Genomic DNA, 21148 nt, shown 5'->3' with positions numbered 1-21148 from the left:
GCCGCGTGACCAGGGGATCATCCAGGACTCCTGCCGCCGATTCAGTGGAGACCCGCTGATGGGGGGAAATCTTCTGTCCATGGGGACCCTATAAATCAAGGGCCTTGGGAGCTTGGGAGACCAGAGAACAGAACTGATCTGAACCCAGACTGGCACGTGTGAGGAACAGCGCACACCGCCCCCCCGCCCCCCCCCCCCCAAGCCAGTGGGCGCAGCCATCTTGCCCCAAGGCGGAGAGCTCATAACACGCAGCTCTTGACCCCCATCTAGTGGCGAAAGGCTGTAACTGCAACTGAATTCTACCACCATGCGAAAAAACTGCTCCGCTACCATCCACCAATTTATAAAAGCCCCAGACCAGAAGGAAAACAATAAAAACATAGAATTAAGTCCTGAGGACTTGGAATTAGGTAAACTAAGTGATAATGAGTTCAGAGCAGCTATAATCAAAAAACTCAATGAGGTAGAGAGAAAGATAGAGAAACAAGCCGAGTTCTGGAGTTACTTCACAAAAGAGATTGAAATCATAAAGAAGAATCAAACAGAATTACTTGAGATGAAAAACACAATGGACCAGATAAAACAGAATACGGATTCCCTGAATGCCCGTGTAGACAACACAGAGGAGAAAATTAGCATAATGGAAGATAGACAGGCTGAATGGCTCCAGACAGAGGAAGAAAGAGAACTAAGAATTTTAAAAAATGAGGAAAATCTCCTAGAGATAATGGATTCAATGAGGAGTAAGAACATAAGGATCATAGGAATTCCCGAGAATACGGAAAAGGAAAATGGAGCAGAAAGGTGCTTAACAAAATTATTAAAGAGAACTTCCCAAATCTAAGGATCGACAGAGAAATGTGTGCAGAGGAGGGTTTCAGATCTCCTAGATTTGTCAATGTAAAAAGAGCTACCCCATGGCACATACTAGTAAAGTTGGCAAAAAGGAATGATAAGGAAAGAATACTCAGGGAAGTAAGGAAAAAAAAGAGAATAACCTATAAAGGAGCCCCTATCAGACTGTCAGCGGATTTCTCTACAGAAACCCTACAAGCTAGGAGAGAATGGAGTGACATATTCAAAGCTTTAAAGGATAAAAATCTTCAGCCAAGAATACTCTATCCAGCAAGAATTTCCTTCAGATATGAGGGAGAAATTAAATCTTTTCCAGACCATCAAAAGTTAAGGGAATTTGTAACCAAAAGCCCTCCATTACAAGAAATCCTCAAGAAGGCTCTCATACCTGAAAAAAGAAAAAAGGGAGAAAGGGGACACAATCCACAGACTAGGGAGACCGATGGATAGAACCAGAACAGGACAGCAAATATTCAATTATAGCATCAGGGTAAAGGTAAGGAAACTACCAAAACAAGGACGATCTTAGCACTCTAACTACCAATTAATAAGACAAGTTGGAATAAAAAATGAAAATAATTATTTAGGAGGGGAAGAGCAAAGGGTCTAAATCAGTATTGGTCAAGTAAGTAAGAGACCACCAGAGAATAGACTATATTATACACGAGATTCTAAATACAAACTTCAAGGTAGACACTAAAATAAAGTACAGAACAGAGTCACAAATCATAAATAAGGAAAAATCTAAGAAACCCAGCATAAGAAATTGCAGTATTAAATGGGTAGTCTAAAGGAAATAGGAAAAGAAACGCAGGAAAACAAGATAATGAGCGACAGATTGACAGCACTAAGTCCACATGCATCAATAATCACTCTCAATGTGAACGGATTGAACTCTCCAATAAAAAGACACAGAGTGGCAAAATGGATTAAAGAAGACGATCCAACAATTTGTTGCCTCCAGGAAACACACCTCAGCCCCAAGGACAAACACAGACTCAGGGTGAAGGGGTGGAGGACAATACTTCAAGCAAATAGCAAGGAAAAAAAGGCAGGTGTTGCAATTCTCATATCAGACCAAGTGGATTTCAAAATAAGACAGGTAAAGAGAGACACAGAGGGACAATATATAATGATCAAAGGGACACTTCATCAAGAGAAATAACGCTTATAAATATCTATGCACTCAACACAGGAGCACCAAGATTCATAAAGCAACTATTAACAGACCTAAAGGAAGATGTTAAAAACAACACAATAATAGTAGGGGACCTCAACACCCCACTCACATCAATGGACAGATCATCCAGACAGAAAATCAACAAGGAAATAGTGGAGCTAAATGAAAAACTAAAACAATTGGACTTAATAGACATATATAGATCACTCCACCCTGAAAGAGCTGAATACACATTCTTCTCAAGTGCACATGGAACATTCTCTAGGATAGACCATATGTTGGGAAACAAGGCAAGCCTCTACAAATTTAAAAAAATTGAAATAATAACAAGCATCTTCTCAGATCATAGTGCTATAAGGCTAGAAATTAATTACAAGAAAAAAGCTGAGAAAGGCACAAGGATGTGGAGACTAAACAACACACTACTGAACAAGCAATGGATCATTGAAGAAATTAGAGAAGAAATACAAAAATACCTGGAAACCAACGAAAATGATAGCATGCCATACCAACTCATATGGGATACAGCAAAAGCTGTATTAAGAGGAAAACTCATCGCAATACAGGCATATCTTAACAAACAAGAAAAATCCCAAATAAGCAACCTTAAAGCACACCTAACTGAACTAGAGAAAAAAGAACAAATGAAGCCCAAAGTCAGCAGAAGGAGAGAAATAATAAAAATCAGAGCAGAAATAAATACTATTGAAACAAAAAAGGCAGTAGAAAGGATCAATGAGACAAAGAGCTGGTTTTTTGAGAAGATAAATAAAATTGACAAACCACTAGCCAGACTTACAAAGAAAAAAAGGGAGAAAGCTCAAATAAACAAAATCGGAAATGAGCGAGGAGAACTAACAACAGACTCTGCAGAAATACAACAGATTATAAGAGAATACTACAAAAAACTATATGCCAACAGAATGGATAACCTAGAGGAAATGGATAAACTCTTGGACTCCTACAATCTCCCAAAGCTCACTCAAGAAGAGGCAGACAATTTGAACACACCTATCACAAGGAAAGAGATTGAAACAGCAATCAAAAACATCCCAAAGAATAAAACCCCAGGACCAGATGGCTTTCCTGGGGAATTCTACCAAACTTTCAGAGAGGATTTAATACCTATCCTTTTCAAGCTATTCCAAAAAATTAGGGAGGATGGAACACTTCCTAACACATTCTATGAAGCCAACATCACGCTGATACCAAAACCTGACAAGGACACCACGAAAAAAGAGAACTATAGGCCAATATCACTGATGAACATAGATGCAAAAATTCTAAACAAAATTTTGGCAACCAGAATTCAGCAATTCATCAAAAGAATCATACATCAGAATCAGGTGGGATTCATACCAGGGACACAGGGATAGTTCAACATCCACAAATCAATCAACGTGATACACCACATCAACAAACTGAGGAATAAAAACCACATGATCACCTCAATAGATGCAGAGAAGGCATTTGACAAGATCCAACAGCCATTTATGATAAAAACTCTGAACAAAATGGGGATAGAAGGAAACTACCTCAACATAATAAAGGCCATATACGACAAACCCATAGCCAACATCATACTCAATGGGCGAAAACTGAACGCCATCCCCCTTAAAACAGGAACAAGACAAGGATGCCCTCTATCACCACTCTTATTTAACATAGTACTGGAGGTCCTGGCCAGAGCAATCAGGCAAGAAAAAGGAATAAAAGGAATCCAAATAGGGAGGGAAGAAGTGAAACTCTCGCTGTTTGCAGACGACATGATCTTATATATAGAAAACCCTAAAGAATCCATTGGAAAACTGTTAGAAGTAATCAACAACTACAGCAAAGTTGCAGGGTATAAAATCAATTTGCATAAATCAGTAGCATTTCTATACTCCAGTAATGAACCAACAGAAAAAGAACTCAAGAATACAATACCATTCACAATCGCAACAAAAAGAATAAAATACCTTGGGGTAAATTTAACTAAGGAAGTGAAGGACCTATATAATGAAAATTTCAAGGCCTTTCTGAGAGAATTGGATGACGACATAAGGAGATGGAAAGACATTCCATGTACATGGATTGGAAGAATAAACATAGTTAAAATGTCCGTTCTACCTAAAGCAATCTACAGATTCAATGCCATCCCAATCAGAATCCCAATGACATTCTTTACAGAATTAGAACAAAGAATCCTAAAATTCATATGGGGCAACAAAAGACCCCGAATTTCTAAAGCAATCCTGAGAAAAAAGAACAAAACGGGAGGCATCACAATCCCTGACTTCAAAACATACTACAAAGCTACAGTAATCAAAACAGCATGGTACTGGTACAAAAACAGGTGCATAGATCAATGGAACAGAATTGAAAGCCCGGAAATAAAACCACACATCTATGGACAGCTTATCTTTGACAAAGGAGCTGAGGGCATACAATGGAGAAAAGAAAGTCTTTTCAACAAATGGTGCTGGGAAAACTGGAAAGCCACATGTAAAGGAATGAAAATTGACCATTCTTTTTCACCATTCACCAAAATAAACTCAAACTGGATCAAAGACCTAAAGGTGAGACCTGAAACCATAAGGCTTCTGGAAGAAAACGTAGGCAGTACACTCTTTCACATCAGTATTAAAAGGATCTTTTCGGACACCATGCCTTCTCAGAGAAGGGAAACAATAGAAAGAATAAACAAACAGGACTTCATCAGATTAAAGAGCTTCTTCAAGGCAAATGAAAACAGGATTGAAACAAAAAGACAACCCACTAACTGGGAAAAAATATTTGCAAGTCATATATCTGACAAAGGCTTAATATCCATAATATATAAAGAACTCTCGCAACTCAACAACAAAACATCAAACAACCCAATCAAAAAATGGGCTGGAGACATGAACAGACATTTCTCCAAAGAAGATATACTGATGGCCAATAGGCACATGAAACGATGCTCATCATCGCTGATCATCAGGGAAATGCAAATCAAAACTACACTAAGATATCACCTTACACCCGTTAGAATGACAAAAATATCTAAAACTAATAGCAACAAATGTTGGAGAGGTTGCGGAGAAAAAGGAACCCTCATACACTGCTGGTGGGAATGCAAACTGGTGCAGCCACTATGGAAAACAGTATGGAGATTCCTCAAAAAATTAAAAATTGAACTACCATACGATCCAGCCATCCCACTACTGGGTATTTATCCAAAGAGCCTGAAGTCAGAAATCCCAAAAGTCCTATGCACCCCAATGTTTATTGCAGCACTGTTTACAATAGCCAAGAGGTGGAAGCAGCCTAAGTGTCCAGCAACAGACGAATGGACAAAGAAGATGTGGTACATATATACAATGGAATACTACTCAGCTGCAAAACAGAACAAAATCATTCCATTTGCAATAACATGGATGGACCTTGAGAGAATTATGTTAAGTGAAATAAGCCAGCGAGAGAAGGATAATCTGTGTATGACTCCACTCATATGAGGAATTTAAAATTATGGACTAAGAACAGTTTAGTGGATGCCAGGGGAAATGTGGGGTGGGGGGTAGGTACAAAGGGTGAAGTGGTGCACCTACAACATGACTGACAAACATTAATGTACAACTGAAATTTCACAAGATTGTAACCTATCAATAACTCAATAAAAAAAATTAAAACTAAGAACATTCCAAATTATATATTCATTAAAAACCCATTACATTAGGGGCCGGCCCCGTGGCCAAGTGGTTAAGTTCGCGCACTCCGCTGCAGGCGGCCCAGTGTTTCGTTGGTTCGAATCCTGGCCGCAGACATGGCACTGCTCATCAAACCACGCTGAGGCAGCGTCCCATATGCCACAACTAGAAGGACCCACAACGAAGAATATGCAACTATGTACCGGGGGGCTTTGGGGAGAAAAAGAAAAAATAAAATCTTTAAAAAAAAAAAAGCGTTAAAAAAAACCCATTACATTAAAAAACATATTCCTTTGAAAAATATATTTTTCAAAATATATATAAAATAAAATGTAGAGAGAAAGGTGGCATTCATTGTTTTACATTTCTTCAAATCTTTTTAATGTCTGGCTTAATGAAAGACAACTGGATTCTCATTTCTGCTTCTGCATTCAATCTGTTACGATATGTTGTTCTGACTGAAGTACATGTGGAAAAAAACCTATATTCAAGCAGATATATGGTTGGAAAAAACAGGAATGTGACAAGCCCCTGAAAGTCTTTGAAAACAGCTGATCTAGAACAACGATTTCCAAATGTTTTTGATCAAATACTTTATCAGTAAGAAACTTGAAAATATCCCCTCCAGTATACACATATTTATTTAAATATACTATTCTACTAATATTATTTCTATTATAAAACACACACAAAATATTTAAGATAATATGAAAAATAAAAATGAACAGAAGTTCTAATGTTTTTCTCAATATCCCACTGCATTGTCTTGAGTATAAACTTACTCTGGGGACTACTGGATTAGGAGAGAGATATACAAAGAAACATTTACAAGAGAATGTTAAAAGGGCTCTATAAGATGGGGTTGTCATTTTGTCCCACAGAAACAAAGTGGCTTTATACTCCTAATAAAATATTTGTCTCATGGTGACGAATTCTTTTTGGTTTTGTCCTACTTTTAAAAACTGAGTAGAGAACATTTTCTTTTCATTTCTGAGTTTATTTTCTAATAACTCGTTTATTACAGAAGATTTAGAAAATATAGATAAAATGAAAATTACTACAATCTTAATGTCCTGAGATAATTACTATTAACATTTCTGTTATTAGTTATATATATATAAAATATATAATATATACTTATTTCTATATAAACTTGGGTAATACCATACATACTGATTTATTACCTGCATTTTTAACAATATATGCAAACATCTTTTCATGACATCAAATATTTTCTACATCACTATTTTTAATGGTCTCACTGTGTTTCATAGAAGGAATCTACTATAAGTTAACCAACCCCCTACAATAAGACTATTACAGTTTGTATTCTATGGAGAAAGGCTATGATAAACACTCTTGTATGTTTTGTGTTCTTTCTTCTGCATATCTTCATGTTTGTCCATGAAAAACACTTTGGATAATTACCTATAAATACTGAGCTAAAAGGTATACACATATTTAAATGTATTACTATGGTTTTCCCTGGAGAGAGTTTATCCAACCATTTTTTATATTTGCCTATTTGATAGGTTAAAATATGCACCTTACCGTTAACTCATTCATCATATTCTCTTAAATACATTGTAGTAACTAGCCATTTCTTTCTTTCAGAATCACTTGGCTTTCTGCCACCCCTGTCCCCATTTCTTCCCTAGATCTGGCACCGTGCTTACCTACAGTTACTTGGTTTGCTACTCTCTATGCTTTTCATTCATTCACCAAATGTTTATCAATATGTGCTAAGTATTATTCACTATTATCTCGGTTTGTGACCTAAACAAAGCAAGCATTCTAATGGCAAAGCTGAAATTAAAACAAAAGGCTTGGGGACCGGCCAGGTGGCGCAGCAGTTAAGTTTGTACATTCCGCTTCTCAGCGGCCCGGGGTTCATGGGTTAGGATCCCAGGTGCGGACATGGCACTACTTGGCACACCATGCTGTGGTAGGCGTCCCACGTATAAAGTAGAGGAAGATGGGCACGGATGTTAGCTGAGGGCCAGTCTTCCTCAGCAAAAAGAGGAGGACCTGCAGTAGTTAGCTCAGGGCTAATCTTCCCCCCCCAAAAAAAACAAAAGGTTTAGGGGTAGAGGAGGATTTCTTAAGAAAAATTATCATAAAACATGTTATGTAATCAGCAGTCTGAGAGAATTTCCATAATCTTCATCCCACAAATGTGAATATCCATGATACCTTTAGTAACTACGTGGTAAATAAAGGCAAAGAAGAAAGAAGAAAAAGGGGGGAAAAAGAGCTGAAATTTCAGGATTCAATGTTAGTAAATTTCTATTATTTTAACTACTAATTAACACAGCATTCTACCAAACCTTATTGCGCCAATGATAAAAAACATTCTGATTAATAGTCGCCAAATAATATCAACTTCTGATTAACTAAAAATGAATTATCCTACATTTAATACACTTTTCTTACAAGAGTAGTAAGTTGTACAAATCCACTTTAGCAAGATAGCTAACAAGCTTTAAAACAGAACAAAAGAACTCAGTAAACAGATATCTTAATCATAAAATTCTACACAGTCAAGATTTATATTATAAAATTAAAACGTGACTCTTTTATATGAACTATGTTGTGTGGGTAAAATATTTCTAAGCATTTCTAAAGGAGATTACTAAGCTCAGAGTATTAAAACAATTTTTTAAAAATCAATTTCATTCACATGAGTTGATCTACTACTTTTTTCTGAAAACAACTGTGATTTTACCTTTAATTCTAATATATTAAATATGAGTTGGATTGGACTTAAAAGCTAAATATCAGATTTGAAAAATATGCACAATACTAATAATATTCACTTAACATGATGCTACCAATGAAAGAACTGAAAGGTCAAATCCCACCAGATAATCTAGCAGACGATAAGGATGAGAATGACAACTATAATGTAACTGACAATGACACAGCTACAACCTTCTTAGTAGGTACTATATATATATCAGGTTCTGGTCTAAGCGTGAATTATCTCAATCTTCACAAGAAGACTGAGGAATATATCACTATTATACCAAAAAAGAAACTGAAGCTTCAAACATTAATTAACTATAGTGAGTCACACAGCTAATAAGTGGTACAACCAAGGCATGAACCTTGACAGTACTGATTTTATAGTAATTAAAATGTGTAAAATTGACAAGGTCAACTATTTTAAAACAAAGTAATACGGAAAGATAAATATTGAATCAGTTCTTACCTCTTCAGGCAGTTCACTGTACATGGTTTCAGAGGTAGACAATAAAAATATAGGTGAAAATGATGGTATATCTTGTAGCAATGTCAGAAAAGTTGCTCTCACAGTTTCACTGACAGCTTCCCACCAATCACCAATGTGAGGCATGTAAACAATACTAGGTACTGTTCTTCGAGCTTCACGAAAAATCTAATTAAGGAAAGAACTGGTATTAAAAATCCAAATTGATGTTATTCTAAAGTCTATCTAGTAACCCCCAAATACATGAAATACGTCAGGCCTGTTACTGTAATTGTTTTCAGCCCAGATATTAAGTTGTTCAAGATATGATGCATAAGGCTTACATACAGCTTCTATCTACCCTTGCTCCACCTAAAAAAAAGAATTTTCTTGCCATTTATTATTCCTATTCAGTACATATTAACAGTATAAAGGTAGCAAATTGCTCCACTTACATATCACATAAAGATAATAAAGCAAAACATCACTATAAAATTGCTGCAGATAAAGAGATAAACATGCACCCATATGTCACCCATATCAGAGTAATATCAGTAAGCACAAAGAAGAAGAAAAGACACAGTTTACATGTTTGTGCACAGTGCCTAAAATCACTCAACATACGGATTAATAAATATTTTAACCAAGATGTACCACTCTAGAGCTTAAAATTAATGAACTAACTGTTGCACCACTTGTTTACCTCCCATTACCTTAAGTCAATCTTCCATAAAATAGTCACAAAATACCCTTTCATCTCTAAAAAGCAATAAATAAATTAGCAAAAAGCTATGAGACACTCCCATTGTCAGAAAATACGAAATAAAGTTTCCTCAGGTGTTAAAAAAAAAGAGTCCTAACCACAGCTTCAGTCGCACTCTGCCAACACACGCCAATAAGGAGCAGGTTGGCTATTAGTAAGCTGCTAAGCAGAACTCCTGCCCTTTACATACACATCAACAACAGCTCAAAAGGCCATCAACAAATTCTCGCAGATTAACAGGACATCTCTTCAATACTCTTAACAAGTATAGGAATAAGTACAAAAATCTGACTATCTATCTTCACCTTAGTTTGAGAATTCTATTTCTAAAATTCTCTATTTTCCCTTATTCTAAACACATTTCAATTAACCTGTGTAATGTGCAAGATACAGAATTAAGAATCTAATATTTAAAATGATTAGGATTATCACAACGCTCCTAAGAATCAAAAGGATTATTTTTCTTTAAGGAGTAAGCCTACCACTTGCATGAATTTTTCAAATACTGCATCTGATACAGCTTTAAACCTCCTGTGTAAAATAAAGTGCATTGCCAATTTAACAATAAACCAGATCAAAGATGTGCAAATAAAACGTTTCCCCAAAATTGGAAATGTAGATGTTATGATCACTCACATCAAAAGTAATATTTGCTCCTTCCCTTTAACATTTGCATATCCACCAATCCAGAACAGTTGTACAGTACAACTCCTTCAGGATTCTCAAATTTTGACCTTTTCTGCAAACACGCACCCTCTTATCCTGGATCTTGAAAATCCAAGGATTATTGTTTTCCAAAGTTCTTGCAGAAGATTCATAAGAGAAAAATAAGCATAAATATTGGCAAAGGAAGGAACCACACAGGAGCACAAAGGCAAGTGAGGCATTTTATTCCAAAAACAAAAATTATTACATGCCACCTAAATCAGGCATGGTACGTGGAAGACAGTGACCGGCGCCTTTTGTCGCTTTCCAACTCCCACTTCGTGCTGGCAAAACTAAGGAGAGTCAGCAAGGAGAGAAAGATGATTATACGGAAAAGACTAACAAGCTATTTAGCTTACTGAGAAACCTCACAAAACTAACCACCTAATTCAGCCATGCAAGTTACCACATGCCCAGGGAGAAATGAGAAATCATGCCTTTAAAAAAATGAAATTTTGCCTTTTATTCTACTACTTGTAGGTTAGGTTTTCTAGGAATATGTGCTGAGAAGATCTAGCTGCTAACGAGTATCAAAGAGTATGGGCAAAGCAAGAGAAGGTTAAATGATAACAAAAACTTAGAGCCAAAAGTTAAAGAATACAGTACTGTAGGTGTTTTAAACTTATTTGCAAGGCTGAACTAGATATATAAGCATCACCAACTCTAAAAAGAGTTGAGGATCTTTTCCTATTTCTCTCCTCTTTTCATCCAATCCCCTCAAAATTAATGAATTGAACATGATATTCTATTGACCTTTTTACTTCCAAAGACTTTAGAAAAATATCTTTATTAGTAGAATTTTTTTAATTATACCTTAAAACCTAGAGGAGAAAAAAAAAACAGAAAAAAAGAAAAAGTATAAGACAACATAGAAAAATAAAAAGGCTTAGGCTTTCTGGTCCATGAATATCTAACTACCCAAGTGAGAATTAACCTAACTTTACGCAATACGAATATCCAGGGAATATTTTCAAAATTTTTCTCCTAAGCCTTTAAAGGAAAAACATCCTTAATGTCTACAAAAATTTAAAAGCATTACTAAAACCAGTTTTATTTTTAATGCCTTATTCCATGTTATCTCAGAATACTAAAACAAACTTTCATATTTTCTTTAAATAAACAGTCAAGCTGTTCTACTTCTCCAGTTTTTGTAATGAAAATTCTAAAAGAATAGAGTCTGAGAATAGCATTTAAAAATTCAGAAAAAAGTTTAATCCTATTGTGATTTTTCTATAAGGTAAAAACAGCTCTTCAGCAGTTTGCTGGTAAACTTTTAAAGTTGAAGAATAAGATAACACTCTGTGAAATCAATTAATCAGATAATTCAGAGTAGAAAAATAAAGCCTAGTTTTAGTGAAGCGGCAACTGTCTTGGGAACAAGTGATGCCATTTGATAACTAGAAAAATACTCACCTACAGGGTGTCTTGGATTGGTGGATGTGCAAGGTGTAGTAGAAAACAGAAAAACTGTTATAGAGAAAAAAAGACAGTAGGCCAAATTACTGAACCAACCGTTTCAGAATACCACTGACATGACCAGCACTCTTGCACAAATAAAATGAACAAACACCAATGTATGTGAACTGTTCATTTTGATTCTTTAAACAATATAGTCTATTTCCTCTGACCTCTTCTTGCCCCAGACATCATGGTCTCTTATACAACTAAAATTTTGTTTTAAGTTTCCTTATTTAAAAAGAAAACCACAAACTACTTCCTCTGAATATTAAAGATATGAAAGGCAAAAATCAGGCCACTGAAGTTAGAAGTATCCACACAAGTAAGCACTAATATAAATTGTACCTACATTTACAAGAATTCTTATCATCTCTGTCAAGTCAGTACTTTAGCTGCCAAATTAAAATGTTCAGTGCATGAACATTTACTATATTTTAAAAGTTAAGAATATACAGCCACAACAAGCCATTCTCTTTAGAAACTGAAAACAAGAATAATTTTAAGTGCAAATGTGAATGAAGCAGAAAGCTCCAAGCAGTACAGCTTTCACTTTCCTGAAAGGGGCTATACAAGAAAAAGGGAAATGACTTTTGTCATTAATAAACTTCTAGCATTTGTCTTGGTCATGTTACAGTATTATGAATGTTGTAAAATTATAAAACATAGGTCAAAGAAAAATCTTGGGGGCTAAAATATTCTCAACTTTTATAAAAGTTAAAAAGCACTATTAAAATAAGCTTAATTCCTTACACCATGCTAACACAAAATATTAAAATAATATATCCGCCTTACTGATAAACTTATTTCCATATACATCACTATACTCCATTTACATTCTATTTACCTAGGATTTATTGAGCATCTCTGTGAAAAGGCTGCACTGTCTGGGATCTGAGGATTCAGGATTCAAGAAATAAGGTGTCCAATTTCTTTTCAAGCATATAAAATCAGCCTATTATAAAACACAACTATACTAGAGTTTCTGAACGATGGTTGTAATACAAATTAACATTTTATGAAAATTAACTCATCCGAATTCCTTTTCTGATATCTTCACTGCCTAAAAACTTCAAGAATTTCAGTAAAGGTGATACACTCTGGACCACGATAATTTAATTTGCTTACAACTTAAAAAAAAAAATTTTGTTGTTTGTGATAAAACACAAACCCATGTGCAAAAACACAAGAGCATCCAAAGTATACACAGACTATCGTGGAGAAATCCAAAAATCCTTATGTGCAAACACAAGAGCATCCAAAATACACACACAGGTAAGTAAATTATTGCCTTAATGCTACTTAACCAAAAAGGATTTCCCTTGAGAATTTCCAGATATAATTTCTTTCTGGGCAAACAAAAATACTTAAATTTTCACCAAAGAAAACAAACAAACAAACAAAACCATCTTATTGACCATTTGAAATTATTCATAACACCCTACAGTACCCAAACTCCAAAGCTTTTAACAGACAAATTTATCTTTTCAATCATACTTCTGTATTAATGAAAGATATAAAATACAACACATGCCTCAATCCTTTTTTTCCTAAATCAATGGTAGAAATAATACAAGAGGCAAAAACATACATTTGAAGATGTCAGAAACGGGGAATCATAGTTCTTTTCTTTTTTTTTTTTTTTAAGAATGTTAATAGATCAGTTTTCTACTACAGATACTAATAGCTCCTGCCTTGTTGTGGGGCTCAATAATTACTTGTGACCCTAATGGAGAAACTATAAATCTTTCAGGCTACACCAGGGTTTTCCATTCTCCTTCCAAGACCTATAGAAGTCTACGAAATGCTCAGTAACATACATACATACATACATACATACATACACATACACACACACACACACACACACACACACACACTTTATGAACTCTGGCATTTGTTTCAGCAATAAATGTCTTAGCTAGTAGTGTCCAGGGATCAGCTAAAGCACTACATCTCAACGTGTGATCTCCTAAAGAGCTAGAATAGGAACATCTGGGATGCACGTTTAAAGAGCAGATTCCTGGGGCTCATCCCAAATTTAATGAATCAGAATCTCTGGCTGTGGAACTAGGGAAGCAGAAATTTTAATAAGCACCCCCCAGGGGATTCTTATGCACACTAATCTTAAGAAACAATGAGAAAACCCTACAATAGACACTAACTCCTCTACCATTTTTCTCCCAATTATTAATCAATAGCTAAGTCAATCTCAGAAGGAGAAAAGGAAGTTTCATCATTTATATGCTTGTGTGTGGATATGCTTTAAAGAACAGACATACAATAAACATCGTCTCCACAGTATAAAGAAGTAACAAGTAGGGCTCTTCCACCATTCCAGCTTCTCACACATATAAATACAGCCCTGTAGATGTGATTTAAGACTTCTTTCCTTTAAGACTGACTTTCATGTTCATGTTACACTATTAAATATCCCAATTTAATTTATATTAAGTATTTTAGAGGCTGGGGAAAAGAGAAATGCACAGAGGAATAATTTGCCACAGACTGAACCCTTATATTCCCCATCTATTTAAAGATAATCCTGCCTACAGGAGGATCAACTCTCAAGAGAAGTAAGGCAAAAGGGAAAAAAAGAAAGGGAAGAACAGAAGCAGAGAGAGAATGCTTTCCAGCATTTTGGCACCTGACTTGTGTGCTCTCTTCCCTAGGACTTCTACACCTACTTAGACTCAAATTAAGAAAAAAATTTCTCAGTTTCATTGTATAATAGCCCCTTTTTGGAGGTTTTCTTTTAGAAATCACAGTATTATATTTATGAATTTAAAATAATTTTAAATATGCACGTAAAATACAAACAATCAAGGATTAACCAGGACAGTTTATCTGGTCTCTGGTCAGCGCACAGAGAAAACCTGGGCTTCAGCTACCAGGACTGCAAAATCCTGACTCAGATCCCGGGCAGACTGGTGGTGGTCACTCAAGAATAAGCTCTACTTCTAACCCAGAAGCTCACAGGCAAAAGCAGAGAAGAGGAGATGTCTTGACGTACTAGATGTAGCTAAGACAACCAAAACAACAAATGGTAGGTTTTTATTTTCCACTACCAAGTGACACCTCTCTCCACTCTCCCCACCAACACGACAAAAAAGTAGTAAAAGCCAAGAAATGTGAAAAAGACCAAAGAGTATGCAGTTAGAATTCAAATTTAGCCCAATGATGCCAAGTAGAATTCAGAAAAAAATCCTAGGATCTCAGTAACATCAACGTAGTTTACTACAAAACTTCCTAAGTTATTTCCTCGCCTAACATTAAGCCAGTAATGTGTTTGTGAATTTTTACACATATTAGCCATAAAGAAAAACTGTAGTCACAATACCCTCTCACTTTGAAAAGGTTCCTCTTTCAAAGCGGTTTTATCCTTACTTTACTTGATACTGTCAAATATACATTAAAAAGGAAAAAAAATTCCAAACAGTACAGCAGAGTATCAACTAAAATGAGAAACTTTATCCATTCCCCAATCCTCCAAATTCCTTCCCCCAAGCCAAAGCAACAATTGTTAACAGTTTTGGGGGGTATTCTTGGATAAAATTCCTACTTATACATAAGCATGAATATATATTTTTAATTTTTTTATTAAAGATCACCTTAGATAGACTGATGTACAACTTGCCTTTTTCACTTATATCTCCTTCATCTTCCTTATCAGCCTACATAAATCTACATCATTCTTATTAATGGTTTCATAGTATTCCTTTGTATGTGGATATACCATAATTTATTTGAGCTGGTACACCACTAAAGGACATTTAGTTTGTTTCTTTTTGTCTTATTTTGTTTGGCAATTCTGCACAATGCTGTGATGAATATCCTTGTACACTCAGCAGTGAATACTGATAACTAACATATCTTTAGGAAAAAATTCCTTAATGTAAAATTCCTGGGTCAAAAGCTTATATGTACTTGAAACTTTAAAAGACAGTGACAAACTACACTCCAAAATCATTAAATAAATTTAAATTTCTATCAGTCAAGTGTGAGTATCATACATCTCCAACACTAGGCATTATCAAGCTTTTATTTTTACAAACTCGACAGCTGTTTTAAAATGGCATCTTGTTGCTTTAATTTGCATTTTTTTCACTTATAAGTGAGGTTAAGAATCTTTTCAAATTTTTATTGGTTGCGTTTTCTATTTTTTTCTCCCTAAAAATGGCATACTCCTATTTTATATTAGGTTGCTATTCTTTCTTCTTATTGATTTTAACATATTTTTGTATGTTCAGGAAACTTGTCCTTGATATGTGTGTTACAAATATACTTTTTACCAGGTTATGCCTATTACTTTTATTTAAAGAATGTTTTTTGCCAGGTATAGTTTAAAATTTTATAAAGTAGAACTTAATCATATCTTTATATTTTCTGGCTTTTGTTCACTGCTTAGAAATTACTTTCTCATATCCAAGATAATTAATATACTGACCTTGTGAATGCTCCTAACACTTTTATAGTCCCACTGACAATCCAGAATTTATTTTGGGGCTACAGAAAAAGGTTAGGAAATGCAATTTTGTTTTGTTTTTCTTTTTCCCCTCATAGAGCCAGCCAGTTTTCCAAGACTATCTATTAAATAATCCATTTATACTATCTACTGTGATTATCAAATGTCATCACCACCACCACCACCATCATCATCACCAGCATCATCATCACTGAATATGAAATTCTCATTTCTACACAGGCCTAAGTGTGAATTCTCTCTTTTGTTCTATTACTTAGCTTATCCCTGTACAGGTACAAATTCTTGTTTGTTTTTTTTGCTAGGAAAGATTTGCCCCGAGCTAACATCTGTTGCCAATCTTCTCTTTTCTTTTTTTTTTTTTCCCTCCCTAAAGCCCCAGGACACAGTTGTATATTCTAGTTGTAAGTACTTCTGGCTCTTCTATGTGAGCCTCCACCACAGCCTGGCTACTGACAGATGAGTGGTGTGGTTCTGCACCTGGGAACTGAACTTGGGCTGCTAAGTGGGGCACACAGAACTTTAACCACAAGGCCATCAGGATTGGCTCACAAATTCTTTATTACTGTAGTAATATTATATCTTTAAAAATCTGGTAGGGCTCCCTCATCACACGTTTTCCTCTAGAATTCTCCTTGCTATGTTCATACTTATTTTCTAGAGGATACATAGAGCCCTTTTTTGACTTCTCTTAAATTTAGGAGGATTATAATGGAGATTACACTGAATTTATACATTAATTCAGGAAAAAATTCACAGTTTTCCAATTTTGAGTCTTACCAGCCATTAGTTGTGAAAGGAGCTACAGCATCAGTGATAAACATGATGACAGCTAACACTTGTTGGGTATTGTATGCCAAGTCTAGGATGAGTTTATTTTCATAATCACAACCTTATGTGGTTTTATTATCTTCATTTCAAAGATGAGAAAATTAAGGTTCAAAGAGGTTAGGCAACTTTTCTAAGGCTACAATCAATAAGCAAAGTAACTAAGATTTTCTTTTTTTTTCTTTCTCTTTTCCCCCAAGCCCCTCAGTACATAGTTGTATATTCTAGTTGTACATCCTTCTGGTTGTGCTATGTGGGACATCGCCCCAGCATGGCTTGATGAGCAGTGTCATGTCCGCACCCAAGATCTGAACTGGCAAAACCCTGGGCCACTGAAGCAGAGCACGTGGCGACTCAACCACTCGGCCATGGGGTGAGCCCCAGCAACTAAGACTTTAATTTGTGCAATTTGCCTGAGTCCACACTTTGAACTGGAGTATAGTAACTAAAAGCAAGGTGGGTCTTTCATTTATTCAACTGAATTTTTAGTTTTCTTCTTTTAGGCCCTGCAAGCTAATTGTTTAAATTAATTCCTAGGTAAACTTAGACGCTATTTTAAATGAAACCTTTTTTCATTATATTTCTAACTTGTTATCATAAAAGAAAACTATTGATTTTACAACATTAACTTTGAAAGTGTCCACCTTATGGATTTCTCTTATTGTCCCTACTAGTTTTTCAGTTGATACTATAAGTTTTCCAAATATACAATCATATCACAGGCAATTATTTATTACTTCAATGTGTCCATTCCAATATTTATATCTCTCAATGTCTAACTAAATGAATGTAATAATAACGCCTTAATAATGGTATAATACTCATTTGATGTGCTACTAGATTCCATTTGTAATATTTACTTCATGACCATTGTCTAAGTTAGATTAGTCTTTTGTTTTCTTCGTATTTTTTTCAAAGGTTTATCATCACTGTTTTTGTTGATTTCATAGCCTTCCTTCTTTTGTTATGCTTTGGAACAGTTTAACTAGCATCAAAATGATCCTATCCTTTAAAATTAAAAGAAGTCACCTCTGAAACTGTCTGGATTTAGTGATTTTTTTTGATACTCAATTTCTTCTTCCACAGCTAGTGTCCGTTTGGATTCTCTCTCGGGTCAATTTTGCTAATTTATATGTTCCTAGTAAATCACTTGGATTTATTTTAAATGGTACTGAGTAATTCTCTTGAATACAAACTGCAATAATTCTGTCTCATTAAAAAGGAAAAATATGAGCAAACACATAAATCAACAGTAGTGGAAAATATTCACAGCCAGGATGAGTTCAATGTATAAAACTTGGAGCAAATTACTGGTATACAGCTTTTCATTCAGGCCACAGGTTTTAGAAAAAAATCTTTACAGAGGGCTTTATAAGTATTAAAGTGCTGCTAGGATGTTCATACCCAAAGAACAAGAAGTAAAAGACAAATGATATTGACACTGTGAACTGTTTAAAATATATATATTTCTTGCTACAAGGTACAAAAGGCGTTTTCAATTAGATAGTATATGTATTAAACATTTATAAAATGTCACTGAAAAAAACAACAAAATTGTGTCCAATGCTCTTAAGTGTTACTACACCAGTCATCTAATCTCTAAAAGTAGGGCAAATATCAAAGTACAAACTAACATTCCTCTATCTAATTTATTTGTAAGAAACATTACTCAAAATTTAATGAGCACTTATTATGAGCTAGGTACTGTGTAAGAGAGACGGAAATGGTGGAGATATGGTCCCTTGGCTAAAAAAACTTATTCCCCTGACTCCTAGTTCCAACATGACACACTCAGAATAAATTCATAGTTATATATTAAAACCTCAAGAAATATAATCAGCCCCACTAGAACTTTGCTTCACAAACCAGCAAATATAAAATACACTTGACTGTTGATACAAATACATATAATTTTAAAATTACTATCACTTTTCTATATTAATTTTAAATTCTGGCATCTCAAATTGTATATAATTTCCCTTCTTATGATAAGGCTGTAAGTACAGACAAAAGTCTAGAAAGGCTCTGAAACCACAGCTTTGAAAAGAGGGTCAGAAAAAAGCAAAAGAAACTCCTTTTCTACACTGTTTAATGAAACTTTAATACAAGAAATAGGATACTAAAATTTCAGAAAAGAATGAAGTATCACGGGAAAAACAATGAGCTCACTTTAAAAAATGTTACACATCAAAGGGATTCTTTGCCTTAATATTAGAATGTTAATGAATAACCAACAAAAAGTTAACACTCGTATTACTGTTTCTTGAAAGCATTTTATCTATAAACACTACTGAGCTATTAACAATAAGAAAGTTGGAAGTACTCTGATGTGGTACAAACCTACCTGTGCACAGGATTCTTCAGGTGTTTTGGCACTAACTGAATAAAGTGCTGGGAGATCTAGTCTGTGCACAGAGAACTTTTCTAGAGTGTGCAAAAGAGCTGGAGCAAGGTGAGTAGTTTGACCTGAGCCTCGTTCTCCAGACAGTAATAATCTTGGCCTGTAAGAGGTTGGTTGATGATATGGTGACCTGCAATACATGTGAGACATAATTAATTACTTCAAAACTATACACTCTGGAGATTAATATGAAACATTAGGCAAAATATTTACATTAAAAGAACGTTAAGTCTAAATTAATAGAACTTTCTTCTTTTTTAAGTAATGAATCATTTTTTTACTAATTACAGTCTTAAATTTTGATCTCTCTGACCATATCAATGACCAAAATGTAAAAACATAAAAATCCATTTTAAAAGAAAATAAAAATAGCTGGGTATTCATCTTATCATACTACATATACTAACTCGGAAAATGCTTCAGACACTAAGTGTCATTTTGTTATTAATTATCCAAGGTCAAATGAGAAGAATCCCTCTTCTCCAACAAAGAGGTACATTTGAAGAGTACCCAAAATGTAGGACTTTTTTTAAAAAACTGGTTCAAGTGGTAAATTTTATATATATTTTACCACAATTTTTAGAATAGAAAAAAAAATGTAGGGCTTTTTCAGTGACAGCAATTTTGTTTCTGGGCCAATAAAAACTAACTTTCTTGCCCTAACCCATGACATCTAAAACCCTACACTAGAGAAGGCAAATTAAAGAAAATATATTAAACCAAACTCGAGAGGGCGGGAGGGGGACAGAAACAAACTCAATCAGTATTCTCAAGATTCTATAGCATCATTAAAATGATAAATGAAACAAGTTTATCTACTATCACTATAGAAAATGCAGGAAATTCTAAACAATGCAATAAGAACAAAGCATATTAAAAATGGAACTAATGGAAAGAAATAAGGAAAATACTTTTACTTGTAAAGAATATGAGTAGAAAATCCAAGAGAATTGACTAGTAACTGTCAGAGTCTACCAGCAAAGTAATATGACAGAAGATAGAAATTAAAAAGTCAAAAGATTTCCTAAATACCATCAATAACCAACATAAAGAAGGAAAGAAGATCCTATTCATAGCTGCAAAAATAAAAATGATAAAACAAACAATATTAAATAACTTAGCAAGAAAAGTGTGACACTATATAGAATACATCACGAGCCTGAATATGTCAATTCTTCTCAACGCATTTACAGTTAACTACATTTATACAGCTTATAGCATTTTATTTTATATATTTAAAAATTCAGATTAAGGGGCTGGCCCCATGGCATGGTGGCAAAGTTTGGCACGCTCCACTTTGGCAGCCTGGGTTTGGATCCCGGGCCCAGACCTACACCACTGTCAGCCATGCTGTGGCGGTGACCCACATACAAAACAGAGGAAAACTGGCACAGATGTCAGCTCAGGGTAAATCTTCCTCAGAGGTAAAAAAAAAATTCAAATCCAAATTCCAAAAGAATTTCGGGGGGGAGGGAGATTTAAAACTAATTTGCAACGTTATCTGAAGGAATAATCAAATAACATCAAGAAAACTTTGGAAAAGTGTGTTAGCTCCAATCTGAGAACATGTAGACCTATTTTGGTAACAAGCACTTCTCA

The 21148-nt window shown here is 34.8% G+C and overlaps 1 protein-coding gene across 6 annotated transcripts in view; it reads right to left on the bottom strand.

The window, feature by feature from the left end:
* Positions 1 to 21148, bottom strand: part of ATAD2B (ATPase family AAA domain containing 2B) — a 156353-nt gene that overhangs the window by 41019 nt on the left and 94186 nt on the right. For all 6 annotated transcript variants that reach the window (XR_011426160.1, XR_011426159.1, XM_070235853.1 and 3 more), the window contains exons 18-19: positions 19493 to 19679; positions 8918 to 9103 (exon numbers count right to left, since the gene is read on the bottom strand). Coding sequence is in view for 4 of the 6 variants with exons in the window: in XM_070235853.1 (XP_070091954.1) it covers positions 8918 to 9103; positions 19493 to 19679 (373 nt within the window). In the remaining 2 variants the exon portion in view is untranslated. The remainder of the gene's footprint in view (positions 1 to 8917; positions 9104 to 19492; positions 19680 to 21148) is intronic.

Source organism: Equus caballus, chromosome 15 (genome assembly GCF_041296265.1).
Source record: "Equus caballus isolate H_3958 breed thoroughbred chromosome 15, TB-T2T, whole genome shotgun sequence".
NCBI lineage: Eukaryota > Metazoa > Chordata > Mammalia > Perissodactyla > Equidae > Equus > Equus caballus.
The sequence above is the reverse complement of the archived record's forward strand: the minus strand, read 5'-3'. Positions and strand labels throughout refer to the sequence as shown.